This window comes from Pectinophora gossypiella, chromosome 7 (assembly GCF_024362695.1).
Source record: "Pectinophora gossypiella chromosome 7, ilPecGoss1.1, whole genome shotgun sequence".
NCBI classification, from domain to species: domain Eukaryota; kingdom Metazoa; phylum Arthropoda; class Insecta; order Lepidoptera; family Gelechiidae; genus Pectinophora; species Pectinophora gossypiella.
In genome coordinates this window covers 9775620-9790098 of record NC_065410.1, presented here as the reverse complement: position 1 = coordinate 9790098, position 14479 = coordinate 9775620, and the positions used below count along the sequence as shown (strand labels likewise).

General features: G+C 37.8%; 1 protein-coding gene across 1 annotated transcript in view; it reads right to left on the bottom strand.

Moving 5' to 3' along the window:
• LOC126367996 (protein O-mannosyl-transferase TMTC2) overlaps positions 1 to 14479 on the bottom strand; it is a 112630-nt gene that overhangs the window by 41654 nt on the left and 56497 nt on the right. The window contains exon 4 of the mRNA XM_050011818.1: positions 7394 to 8363. Coding sequence (XP_049867775.1) covers positions 7394 to 8363 — 970 coding nt within the window. The remainder of the gene's footprint in view (positions 1 to 7393; positions 8364 to 14479) is intronic.

Below are 14479 nucleotides of genomic sequence, written 5' to 3'. Positions count from 1 at the left end.
ACATCTAACATTTCAAGGTTAGCCCAGCTGACGTCATCCCGCCCTGCATTGCCATTTCATAATAAATAAACTACCCACGACCAATGTTTTTATATTCACTTTGCAAGGAAATTTTGAACTTTTAGTAAAGTATTTACTTACAATTTTAATATTTTTTATATATTTGACAAGTATGCATTAGTCAGTAATTCGATAAATTTTCTTTAAGTAATAAAATTTACGTCCTTGGAATGTTGGAGATACCAATTTAATGGTAACACTTACGTCATGAATGGGCTAGCAATGACGGCTTGTCATAGGATTGAGCATACCTGGTCTTCTTATACCATGGCATAAATAATGTTTGACAATAGTTCCAATGCGTTGTACGAATTAAACCTGGCAAAGTACAGAAGCCAGTGTTGTGATGTTCATTAGCGTTGTGATGTATTAGGCCGAGGATTGTATTCTATCTAATATTACATATATAAAATGCTCTGCTAATACCTACAACTATTCTAAATTCAACGGTATCAGTACCTTATCTCTAAACAATGTTGCGAAATACGGCTGCATTTGAATGTAAATTGTAAAGTGGTAGTTTCCTAAACAACGGGTCATTTCGATAGGCCAGCATGTATTTACATAACAAGTACCTGCAGAGCTTACAGTGAAACGGTAATTTCCAAATTACACATTCGACAATCCATCTGTACGTTCACATGATTCGTTTAATTGTGCTTATTTTTAATACATTCCTGTGTTTATAAAGATCGATACAAACCCCCAACTCCCAAGAACTAATAGAAAATTCCCAAGGGCTTTACTATGTGAATTATATGGTAATTAACAAAATTACCGGTAATTTATGCGTCTGTTTCTGTATATAATAAAACAAGAACAACCATGTTATAATTACACGCTTTGAACCGGTAGTTTGTCACTATATAATTCAATAGACGTGGTCATCGTAGTGACCAGTATAAAAACTACTGCTGTCTTATACTGATCACTACATAGTATAAAACAAAGTCGCTTTTTCTGTCTCTATATACGTTTCAATCTTTAAAACTACGCAACGGATTTTGATGCGGTTTTTTAATAACAGTGATTCAAGAGGAAGGTTTACATATATAATAACATGCATCAAAAGTGGAGAAATATTGTTATTTTTGAGTTTTTTAAAGTTATGTCGTAAATAATTTCATTTTTTCCTCAGCATTGCACCCGAGCGAAGCCGGGGCGCTAGTATATAATATAACTGATAACAACTGTTAGGCGTAAACGACCTCTGTTACATTCATATTAAAATAAACTTTACCTTTTCGACTTACACGTACTAACGTCGTCTTTTCCCTCTTTATCACTTTTTAACAAGCGATAATAGAAGCCTATTAACTTTCCATGGCCTTGTAACTTTTCAAGGCAAAATGAAAAAAAAAATACCAAAGAGAATCAAAGTAATAGTTTACGGGGCTGATTCCGTTAACTCATCTTTTAGTAATGCAAGTAACCTCACGCACGCTGAGAGTAATCGGCTCTAACCCTCGCTTTAAGTATTCTATTGATTGCTATTAAATAAACAACCAACGTAATTGACAGGTAATTAACTACTACGCGAGTTGTTTAAGTAATGCTACTGATATTTATCTGTACTGTGTACTTTTGTGTAATTTTGGTTCGTAGATACACGAATGTATCACGTGTTTGGAGTTTGGCTGTTCTAACAATTCAAACAGTATGCCCAAACTACAAGCTTTGCCTCAATTCTGGGTTTATTTCATGATTTATTAACTAAAACAGTACTGTTTTTTCGATAAATGGTTTTGAATAATCTATTTTAGACCCAGTTCCGATAACAGTACACTGAAACATGAGACTTTTGGGATCTTTTACCTGTCAGGGTTAGGAGCGAATAGGTGACTTTTAATTTATGGAAACTGAAGGGCCTCTGGGCCGCTGGGGCGGAAGGGTTCTGGAATGGCGACCACGTGTCGGACGACGCTCAGTGGGTAGGCCCGCTACAAGGTGGACCGACGATCTGATGAAGGTCGCGGGAAGCCGTTGGATGCGGGCAGCGCGGGACCGATCGTCGTGGAGATCCTTGAGGGAGGCCTATGCCCAGCAGTGGGCGTCGTACGGCTGCTGATGATGATGATGAAGGGCCTCTGTAGCTTGCTCCCATGACATGCCGAGAGAGCTTTCATCTCTCGGTCAACCGAGCGTCGCCAGGTCGCGAGGAGTAGAAATCTGATATTAGAGCCCTACATCCCATCATCATCATCATTATCAGCCGTACGACGACCACTGCTGGGCATAGGCCTCCCCCAAGGATCTCCGCGACGATCGGTCCTACGCTGCCCGCATCCAGCGGCTTCCCGCGACCTTCACCAGATCGTCGGTCCACCTTGTAGCGGGCCTACCCACTGAGCATCGTCCGACACGTGGTCGCCATTCTAAAACCTTTCCGCCCCAGCGGCCATCGGTTTTCCTCGCTACGTGTCCTGCCCACTGCCACTTCAGCTTGGCAATTCTCCGAGCTACGTCGGTGAATAAAAAAAAAATAGAAAAAGAAGAAAAAGGGTAGTAGGACTAGCAAGTAACATCTACACTTAAAATTCTTAAGTAGAAGTTAGTAAACAGACTTAGCTCGCTCTTATTCGTCTGTGTAAGTTAAAGTCTTCTGATTGTTGTTATTTTTTGTATATTATGTAGTGTTTCATGTTGTTTTTGATATTGTGTTTTATGTTTCTTGTTTGGACTTTCAATAATACAAACATTTGTTCTGTAAAGTGATGATTATAAAACAATACATACTGACAATTCCGACAGCGCGTACGATTCGGGAGAATCCAAGAAACTAAGGCAAATATTAAAAAAAAAACGTTACGTCCACATCCTCCATCCACATACGTGCCGTTTAGTCGCTTAAAAAAATATCAATTTTCAATACAAGCAACACTGTACTACAGTATTTTTATTTAAGCTTCTTATATAGTAAGTAATTAAGCTCTCCTTAATTTCTGAAAGCTAGAATCGTTGGATTTCTGACAGGTTTCATTAAAACGTTAGTGCTGCGTTTGCTTTTCACATTTCGCTGACGTAACATAGTATATTCCCACAATATGGGATTAATATATAAAATCTTCTTTCACTTTACACGTAAGGTCACAAGGAATGTATTAAAAATAAATGAATAAGGTACCTTATTGAAAACAAGTACTTAAATAACTCGATCCGATATCTATATTCTATATTTATATAGAGATAAATTATGAACTGATTGAAATTATTTGTCAATTGTTTCCCGTTCTCTTAACAAAACTTTCTTTACAAGACTTTATGATTACTTAAGTTTCGCTATTATACTATATAACATATTAAGCCCTACAAATACAATTGAAATAAAACCAAATAGTGTAAGTACCTACGTATACTGATACGCTGGTATTCTGCAACAGTTGGTCATCGCGTGAACTCCACATCCTGTCATACAACTTTTATATCTTCCACTCTCATCAAAATCTTCATTCATGCTCTCCTGTTTAGAGCACACTTGACCTGACCCTTCTTTTAAACATGCTGAACTTGGTCATAAATAGTCATAATTTAAAAAGCTAAAATGACGAGTCATGGCGGTACTCGTCGAAATACGTCCCTATAAACTCTGACGTGAGTTTATGTGCGCATTAATTACCTACCTTGAAACTTCACATTACCCAGGAATTCACTATCCAATTTAATGTGACAAGTAATGAGAGAATTTAATGGAATAGCGCTTATGACGCCAACAGTTCGTGATGAAATACCGATGGGAATATAAGAATAGCAAGCCGCTGAGCAGCTGCCAAGATATGTACACAGCCTAATAGGAGGCAGTTCAGGGCGAACACTTGATTCATGATTTATGTCCGAGCAGCTAGGATATCGTAAGAAGAGGAAGTTTAAGTATCCTATTATATAAAATAATTTATACGGTACCTTCTATTGATTAAGAATATACAATTCATACTTACAATAACTCACATTTTTGGTTAGCCTTTGGACCGAATATGAATTGAGGAGTGTCCTTGTAAATATGGCTTTGCAAAATCTACCATTTTGAGAATCTGACGTTTTCCGACTAAACGTTTGACACCCACACGATATAAAAGAAAACAAAAGCATTAAAAATTTAATTCCAAAACTTTGTTTACATTCTTCCCCAATTAATCCGTCGAGGATAAATTGTTTGGATCTCCGATATATAAATCACAGCAAGTTATATGCATTGCTTTCTCCTGAGAACAATAAAGTTTCCTTTCCCATGTGGTCGGGAAATGGCTGCCATTTTAATGTAGCTAGTAGCGTACGAATCCAACTTTGTAGAGTTTATCAGCACCCGTAGATATAAACCTTTATCGTAGCTGAATCTGACAAGTGTAGAGTTCGATATTTAGTACGGTCAAGTACGGATGGGTCGAACATTACTCTATGGAGTATATATAATACTGAATCTGGCATTTTGCTTGTTTATTTAAAGCCTTTATTATCATTAAATAAATTACAGTATTATGGACACAGTCTAGGAATACTTACAATAATTAATTTATTAGTACAAACATTTCGCCAGCCATGAAGTCATACGAAGATTTATGACATATACATTGGAAACTATTTTATAAGATTGGAAATATTTTAATTAAAACATTTTTTTTTAAAGAAAACGAAAATTTTTATTCTTTGATGTTACTAACTGCGTGATGGTTTAAGGCCCATTCTCCCTATCCATCCATATGGAAGGCCCGTGCCCCAGCAGTGGGGACGTTAATGGGCTGATGATGATGATTACTAACTAAATAATTAAGTTTTCTTTGGAAATCGGCATAATCAAAACAAAAAGTACAGCTCAAGGAGATTCGCCCAATCCCGTAAGTTCCGAATAGGATCTCGTCATAATATGCTTCAGGATTGATCCCCAAAAATTAGACGAGATCTCGCGAGGTCGCATTGCATTCTCTACTGGTGAGCCAACTTATATTACATAGCGACAGTGTATATAAATGTAGGTATAATGAATATTGAAAGTGCAGGACGGCTCATTTATAGCTGCAATATAAATAATATAAAGTAATAAGCAATAGAATGGTAAGAATCATAGAAACAAATGTAACATTAATTAGTTGCAGACTAATATTTAGTCAATTGCTTTTAAATATATTGACTTTGTGTTCAAATGGGGTCTATTTCTCCTATTATTATATTGCATGTGAGACCCCCAGGCTTTGACCGGCCAAATAGTGACATTGATCCGAGGCAAATAAGTAATGTGCCTACAGAATCATCATCATCATCATCAGACCATTAACGTCCCCACTGCTGGGGCACGGACCTTCCCTTTAGATGGATAGGGAGATCGGGCCTTAAACCATCACGCGGGCCCAGTGCGGATTGATGGTTATTAATAACTGCTAATGCAGCCGAGACCAACGGCCTAACGTGCCTTCCGAAGCACGGAGGAGCTCGAGATGAAAAACTTTTTTTTTGTGGTCTATGACCGGCCTTTGCGAAAGTTGCTTAACTTCAACAATCGCAGACCGAGCGCGTTTACCGCTGCGCCACCGAGCTCCTCACCTACAGAATAATTTAATGTATTTTTTTCGAAAAGGCGCTTAATGTGGTTCACTGTAAGGCGACGTTATATAATTATTTTACCTTATATAGAAAGCCATAGTTAAGTGGTAGCAAAACGTCTTAACAAAACTTACAAATTGTATATCCACGACGTCAGGGGATTAAGGTTGTAAGTTTGTTGATGTATTTTATCGCATTTCTGTCAGAAACTCGTCGGAAATGTTTAAAAAGCTTTTAAGAAGTTATTTATTATTTTATTCAATAAAAGTATCCCTCTATCCATCTTTATACCCGGCATCTGGGAAACGTTCTTTTAGTTACCGGAATACCTAAAATCAATTTTCATGTTACCACGAGGGATATAACACCGATATGAAAGTATTTATATTAAATAATTATATCGGTGGAGCCAACTTTGACACAGTCAATAGGTAGTCGGTAGGTAACTAAACTACTTTCCCTTTACTATCTCGTCATTGCCAGTAATCTCGTGGGAAAAGAACTTATGCCGCAGCTGCTACGAGCCGTCTCCTTAATATTTTACAAGTGATTTCGGATCTCGTAAAAATACAAGAAGTTAGATGAAACTTTTAAAAAGCGTAGCACTTTTATTTTTCCCTTACAAACCCATCAGGAAACTTGGATAGTTTTACATTGGAGACCCTTCGATAAAGTGTCATAATTTACGTGAAATATTGTTTTACTGCCGAGGGGAGCATATTTCGTTATCTTATTTGCGGTTTCTGAATAATTTATAGTTTCTTTTCTTACGATAGTCTACCCTTTTAGTGTGTTCTTTGAGAGACCTGTTGATAAAGTTGCGTGTAATATATAGATGCTCCCATGTGGCTTACTTATCTGGCAATATTTTATTTTGAGAAAAGAGTTAGAATACTTGGCCAAAACGAATTTATGATCGAACCTATTGTCTTTTAGAAAGTATTATACGTTCACTAGACAAGATATTTTTTACGAGTATTATGAAAGAAAAATATGAACTACTACTACTTACATAAATAATGTGAAAGCGATCTGATATCTGTTCATAGTAGGTATTATAATAATGTCAATAGACAACAGTGCCAGTGACTACAGAAAAATAAACACCGCGTAATTTACAGTATGAAATATTCACAACAAGTTGCTTTCAGACAACTAATACAATATTCGGAATTGAGTCCGACATTCGCTGTATGAAGTGAGGCAAAATGAGAACCATCAGGGGAAACTTTTCTCTTTGCGCAAAAGTTTGTGATGTGAACAGAAACCCGAGGCGGGCCCTCGGGACGTCGCACATGCATGTTTAATGGCGCCCTAGAAAGGTCAAGAGGCAGACTGGGAGAAGAGGCAGTGAATACATTACAACTGCCAGCAGTCGTACCGAGCAGCCGAGGCGTGACGACGTGACAGCCTCTTTCCAACTTTGAGGAACCAACGCGCCGCGGACAGGTAGTTTGTAGCTGTCTCTCAAACAAATTAATTGTGTCTTAGTTTAGACTAACGAGGCAACTCAAACAAACTTTCAAGCAAGGTAACGGAAGTACTGCCCTGCCAGAATATTATGGCGTGAGCTCGCAAATTTTGATGCGACATTGACTGACGTCTAATACCATGGCGGCGTCTGACAAATTGAAACTTTCGGTTGGTCTTACGTCAAGCTTTAAATCTCTTATGAATATTTGTGAGTGGAAGCAAACGTACGTCATAGACAAAGCTTTCGTAAGCTACTTTCCTCTCCTCTTACTTATGTTACTTTGGGAATTTTGGAACACAGATAATAATAATATTGATAAAAACTCACCTTTTGGTGGATTGATATGCAACGCGCTCCTGAAGAGACTCTCTTCATCGCGCCAGTCCAAGTTTCTTCTCAACGTGTAACCACACATTGCTGATAACGCGACCAGGAGGGCTAGCATGAAGATTCTACTTCTTGATTCACTGCGATGCCAGTTCTGGGTAAGAGTTCCAGCTCCTAAGCCTAGCAGCAAACATATGCCGACACTGGGTAAGTACAACACTCGTTCCGCTACCACGAAGCCGACGTAGAACAGAAGGTTACTGGCAGGCACAAACGGGAGAACCATGAACGCCACTGACATGAGCAGCGCCACCTGTGGGCTGCGGTACACACTCGTATGAGGCGGCTGAATCTTGAACTTCGGACACACGCACGTTGAATGGTGCATCATAATGTTATTGTTATTGATAGCGCGACAAGCACTCGTGTGCTCCTCAGTAAGCACATGCTTACATCCATTACACGGACATATCAGCTTTTTAGACGAAGTACACTCTTTGTGAGGCGCGTGGTAGCTTTTCCTCTCTACACAGTCCGGCCCCCTATTATACTGTTTGTAATTGTAATTCCACTTTTGTTTCACTTTCAGGTTCTGTTTCTTATAATATTTGTTTTCTTTAATTGAATTTTCTTGGCGCTTGCTAAACTCTTTCACTATAGCACGCCACGTCACTTTCGATAAAACAGCGTAAAAAATAAACGTACAAATGTTTCTTGGGTCGAATATTGTCGATATTCTAGGTATAGAGTCCATCGACCAGTCAAAACTGAGCTGGAAAGGGTAAAGGAGGAGGAAGAAGTTGAAAACTGGGAGGTAGGTGAAGGTATAGAATCTAGAGAGTATGGAAGGGTCGCGCGAGGCAGGGTTGTCCGCGGCGGCGAAAGCCGAAGGAGTGCCTGCCAGCCGCAGGCGCCAGTACAGCAACGCGAACCCGCCCATACTTAGCGCGCACACACTTCTCCACCGATGCTGAAACAAACAAAAATAACATTATAGCACACTAAAAACGAAAACAACGCTATCGTAGGTACCTAAAGTACTTCCCATATAGCCAAAATTTTCTCTTTGAGAAACTTTTCTCTGATCTAACTTGATTGATCATCACTGAACGTTTCATTAATATCTGTCAAAAAATTTGCCGCTATATTTCGATATTATGGTAATATTTCATAAGCTATCGATGTGTTCTGATTTCGCTTTCTTTAGTATCTTCAATATAACGACAAATACATTATTATCTCGATATCTAAATATAAACTATAGGCACCTACATGTGTAATTCTAATTATAGGTCGCTGTTTCACAAACACAAACGGAAATCCAATTAATTATAAAGTTGAATTTATTAGAGCACCGCTCTCAACCGAGAGAATCGCTTAAGCTAAGTGTATCCAAACAAGCATAAAGGCCGCGGAATAGTTAAATGTGGCACTCCCAAGCGGTAATAATTTTAATCCACGGCGAAGGAGCTCGATAAAATTGATTTATACGGGATGGAATCGCGGCGACGTCCCTTTACATTATTAAATTACCGTCGCACCTATCGAAACCCCCTTTTGGGAACTACAACGTGAATAATATGAAAGTGGTCTAATCTGCTTAAGGGGTATTATGAAAAGTTTGTCGGTTATTTAGTGGGGGAGGTGCGGCATAGGTGCTAGCGGCGCGGGCGAGATCGCCGGCTTGTTAGTTGCGCGTAGCTCGAGGAAAAGATTTATAGGGGTAGCCGCGTCCCCGGCCCGACCTGGCCCGGGGGAGATCCGTGCGCAGAACTAACGACGCCGTTTCGGATTTCCAGCACAATTTACACCGCCGAGGGAGAGCGCAAGAGTGAAACGGAAATCTCGGAGAAACTTAGATGAGCGTGGAATTAATCAATCGGAATATGGACGTTGGACCTGAATAATACACGACCCTTTTTCACACCTCCGAGAATAATTACACCCTCGGACGGTTGTTGGCGCGTTTATAAACGTTTGCCTCTAAAAATAGGGTTTCAACGAGCAGAAGAAAAACTATTGCAATGAAATCGCGTTCACAGTAAGTACTTTATGAAATACCTAACATCAAAGACGAGAGAATCTAGTCAACAATTACAAAGGCATATACTATAACCGACAAACTGTGTTGTTCCCGAAATATTACGAAACAATATACATTTACCAACGGTTGAACTAAGACTTCGCTCTAGTTTATACATGCACAGCATATTTCGAGCAAACAGTCTGACTATTTCGTTAGCTCCGAGTTGAAGTCAAAGCAAATAACTTAATGAAATAAGAGAGAGAACTTGGCCTAGACGTCAGAGGGGTGCTTATCTGGAAAATTTACTGGCTGGCTGACATTAGCATCCTCGCCTCGGAAATGTCGGCTCATTTGCCAGTCCGTTTGAAAAACCAACACCATTAAGTAGTAACGGATCTACATTTGGAACGCCTACCCGCTTAATGGTCACTAGGAATCTCTAGAAATAGTAAATGTGAAACCAAAGAAAATAAAATTTCCCACATAAATAAAATTCCGGACAAAAATACAGTCTATTACTTGCGTGCATAGCAATTAATCAAGAAGTTAATTTGCAGAGAACAATAAATCTCGAAAGTAACTCGTGCCGGAACGAAACGCACGTATTGAGACAAGCAATAAATAGGCATTACTTCGTCCTCCGCATTTATTTACCAAAAACCAATGTCATACGGGCTCCGCATATAAATTTTGCGGCATTACATGAACTTTGCGCAAATCGAAGGAAAAACGTACTGAAGACAAAATAAGTCGCAAATAAAATGTTGCCGGATACCTTGCCTATAAACTCATAAAGTCACGATGTAGGCGGTGGCGAAGGGTCCATTAACTTTAATGTCCTCATAACTACATGACTAAATCTCTGCAACAGGAAAAAGCTTTTTAATTCCGGCCACAGAGGTTTTATCTGACGTAAGGAATGATATTTTATGCCGAGGCTAATAAAAATGCACGTTATAAAGTTCCAATGTAGGCACAAAGTAAAATGCGCACAAACAAAGAGGATGGTATTCGCGCGCATGATTGCCTTGCATATTAGGTCGGCCGCTTTTTGTCCTACATTTTCGACCTCACATTCAGATAAAAGTTTCATACTTTCATACGTGAACGTAAGAATGGTAAATAATTTGCATTAATTAAATGACTTTGGTACACCACAGCACGAACTGGGACGTAAACAGAACGAAACAAATCCTGTTGCAGCGTGCAGCTACATTGCCAGTTATCCAATATAATAACGAGAGAGCGAGTTAAATTCGCGTTTGAATACATAGTTGTGAATTGGGGCGTCTGTATCCGTGAGACGCAGTCTGCCACATAATACGAGCTCATCGCAATGCCGAAGGTAAATAAGCAAGTTTCCCGTACCGAACAAATTTCATATCGTCATAACCAGGTAGCTTGAGCCGGTGAAATTCGAGTCACGTTCTCGCAGCCGCAAATAATATTATGAGAGGAATCGTGTCTGGTTGAAACGTAACTTTGCCGGTCTTCCGCACTGACATATTATTATATTGCAGCGGCCTATACCGCCCGGTTTATTACTCAGCTATTAACTTCGCAGCCTGCTTCAGCTTCCGTGGTTTATGTTCTATTAGTTTATGCTGAAACGGAGCTATCCGAACTCATATTGCTTGAAATGTGTTATTCTCGATGTTGGCTAAGTCGGGAGTTCAAGAGACAAGTACACTCCGACTGTTGATACATTGGGATTTAAACGCGGATTATACGACATATACACCTTTATGTTATGCTAGAAAACAAAATGCTATAAATCAGAGGGTTCATGCGTGTTTTATCAGCTTGCAACAACGAACAATAAAATAAATAATAATAATAGTACGTGTACATTCAGTTGACTTGTAACTCATAGTTATCAACTCATTTCTTGCGTGTTAACACCGACACTGGCTTCCTTTCAGGTAGTCCAAGGTTAGCTGGAAGAAATCCCAATAAGGGTCGTCTATACTTTATGCAAGGATAAATTATGTGTATATATTTCCATTGTATTTTAAAGCAATAAAGAGTAAACAAACCATAGATAAGTCTCCAGAAAGAAACTATGTCCAAAGATTTAGATTTGCATAATTGTTGCTCGTAATCTCTATTAAGATGTGCAAATCTACAATTCGACCACTTCAAATCACTTATGATATTAGTGTTTTACGATAGATTAGTAAAATGTATAGCAATAAATTTGCTTTTTTATTAAATCCATAACGATAGACAAGCCGGGGCGATAAACAACATGAATTGTTATTTGCCTCTTATTTTCCTTTCGACCCTGACCTACATTAAGAGTAAGTACTTAAGTATATTATCAAAGAGATAAAGGGAAGTACTGATTATTGTATCATCATCATTACAAATTCTTAAACTAAGAATGTTCCATATTGTAAGGAAAAGTTACTCTGTACCATCAACTGTGAACATTCCCTGATCTTAAGTTGGTTGAATTTATAAATACTATTAATATTAATAAAGTTTCAACCCACGTGCATGCATTTGTCATGGTAGGAAATACGATAAATATAATAACAATCAGAAATAAACAATTGGGTCGTGTACTAGGTCCAAGATAAATTATGAAATACTCATTACTAAATAAAGACAGATCTAAAACTAACGAAAAACATTTTCTTTTCTCTATTTAACTTATTTATGAATTTTATTCAATAAAAACGTAATAATAAGTGCAAGTGACAAAAATGTCACGTTTTTCTATGATGTCATAGTGTACTTTTCCTAATAAATTCCATAGAAATTTCGTGTTTTGACGTTTAGTAAAAAGTAACTGATTTGACTAGTTGGAAACTAGCTTATTAATTTAATATTACAATATGCGATTACGTAACACTCACATGAAAGAATTCAATTAAGTATTAGACTTCACTTATGGTGCTTGAAATGAAAGAACAATTACATGCATACACACATACATAAGATCACGCCTTTTTCCTATTAGGGTAGGCAGAGGCCACGGAATTCTTCTTTCTTCGGTCCCGGCACACCCCTTTCAGTTTTTCGAATCTCACCAAAATTCGTCAGTTAGTAAGTGTTAGATTATAGATGAATTATCAAAAAAGGCAAGAGCCCATGATTCTTATAAAGACCCCAATCTCCTTATCTACAAGTATTACCGTTAGTTTACGGCAATGTATCAAATGTATGAAGTGATTTCTATGAAATTTCCAGGGTAATAGGTAAGCAATACGTAACAAATAACCGCTAATACGACCGGGTACGTTAAGTTTCATTCGCATAAAGTGAATGTATGTTTACTTTGAATATTGTACTCCTCTGTAATATATCCCTAAAGTCATTTGTTTGAGAACAACTTCTCATAGTTCTTACCTAAGCTTTGAGAAGCTATCAAACAAACAGACAAACAAATTAATATATTATTTGAGTAAATATAAGAACAAATATTAAGTACTAGACTGAACCAAGTCGGCTTTATTTATCTTAGTCTAGTAATCTATCAGAAAAGTTTCTAAGACCCAGTTTATGTAAATACGCGGCAGTTTCCAACTTGGTTGGACTGAAATGTAGAGTGCCAGTAGGTTAGCTTTTTTAATCAGACTGAGTGAAATTGTGTAGCTTTTGTCTAGTAATATTTTGTTATATTTATCTTCACGCTAGTTTCGTCATATTCCCAGAAATAGGCATTAAAGATGACGCAAAGTACGAAGAGTTACGTTTGTTAGTTTTTGGTTTAACAGACATATCCAACATTTAGGTTTACGCGGTTATTATCATAATTAAAACACGTAACACCGGGATCTTACCGCGTTATTCTTAGGAATATGAGATTCCTGATATTTCAACACTGTTACAAGTGCCACGATTACGGGACATCAAATGTAGAAACAAGCGGCATAGAAAGAGGGTAGACAGATATGTTTGCCATTAGAAAATTATGGATCTAATTAGTCCACTCCAACTTCATCAGTCATCCCATGATCATAGCACTTGCAACAGTGTTGAAATATCAGGAGTCTCATATCACTGATAATAACGCGATAACAACCCGGTATTATGTATTTTAATTTTATATACATCATTTATTTGTAATAAAAGATAACAAAGTTAAACCTTACTTACAGTACGATTAAAGTTCGTTGAAACTATGAAATGTCTGCTCAACTAACCATTTTTAAGTCGTCTTTTTCATCGATTCCCTAATATCGTCAGATAGTTAATTATATACTCCCAGATCATGCCATGTTTGGTCTAAAGGTGCTGATAGACTAAAGCATTCACTTGTAACAGAACATGGAGCATTCGCCGTTTTTATATTTGTCGAACTGAACAACGAGCCGAGCCAAGCATAGAACCAAATATTGCTATGAACGTTTTCATAAGCAAGAACGCTCGATAGAATGATTGCCAAAATTTAATTTAGTATTGTAATATTCGCACAAGTGCTCATTACAAGTGATTACAAGTTATAAGATTAATGACTACCTAAATGATAAAAATGTCTGGTATTGAATGTGTTCCTCTAGTTATTAAATAACTTGTAATGTATACCCTCATTCGTTTTTTAAAAGATGTGTTGCTATTGCAGTTTCTTGTTATTTATTCTCTTCAGCCATAATACCTTGCGAAATGACGTAAATTCAAAAATGTTACATTGCCCTTCAACAAGTGTATCCATGATAATTACGTTGAATAAATGATTCTGATTTCTGATTTCTGAGTGAATGCTCAAGTTTATCGTGTGGTAATCCGTGTCTGTGGTGTCCTAAATAATAAATGTTTCTTTCTTTCTTTCTTTCTTTCTTTATCAGCACCTTTAGACCTCTTTTGGAGCCTGTGACACACCCAGGCAAGCAAATGCGCATGGCGAGCATCGTATTCCCACCTGTCCCCTCTGCACCTATACAGATCTCTGCTTTCAAACACGTAGAAAACAGTCTGGTATATCACTAAACTCTGGAGCGTCATTATTTTGTCACGTATTACTAGGTGGTACTTCAAAATGTATATTTTTTCGTTATTTATTTTATGCGCCAGAACAAGTCAGACCTTCTTTCATTCCTTCCTGACAACCAGCT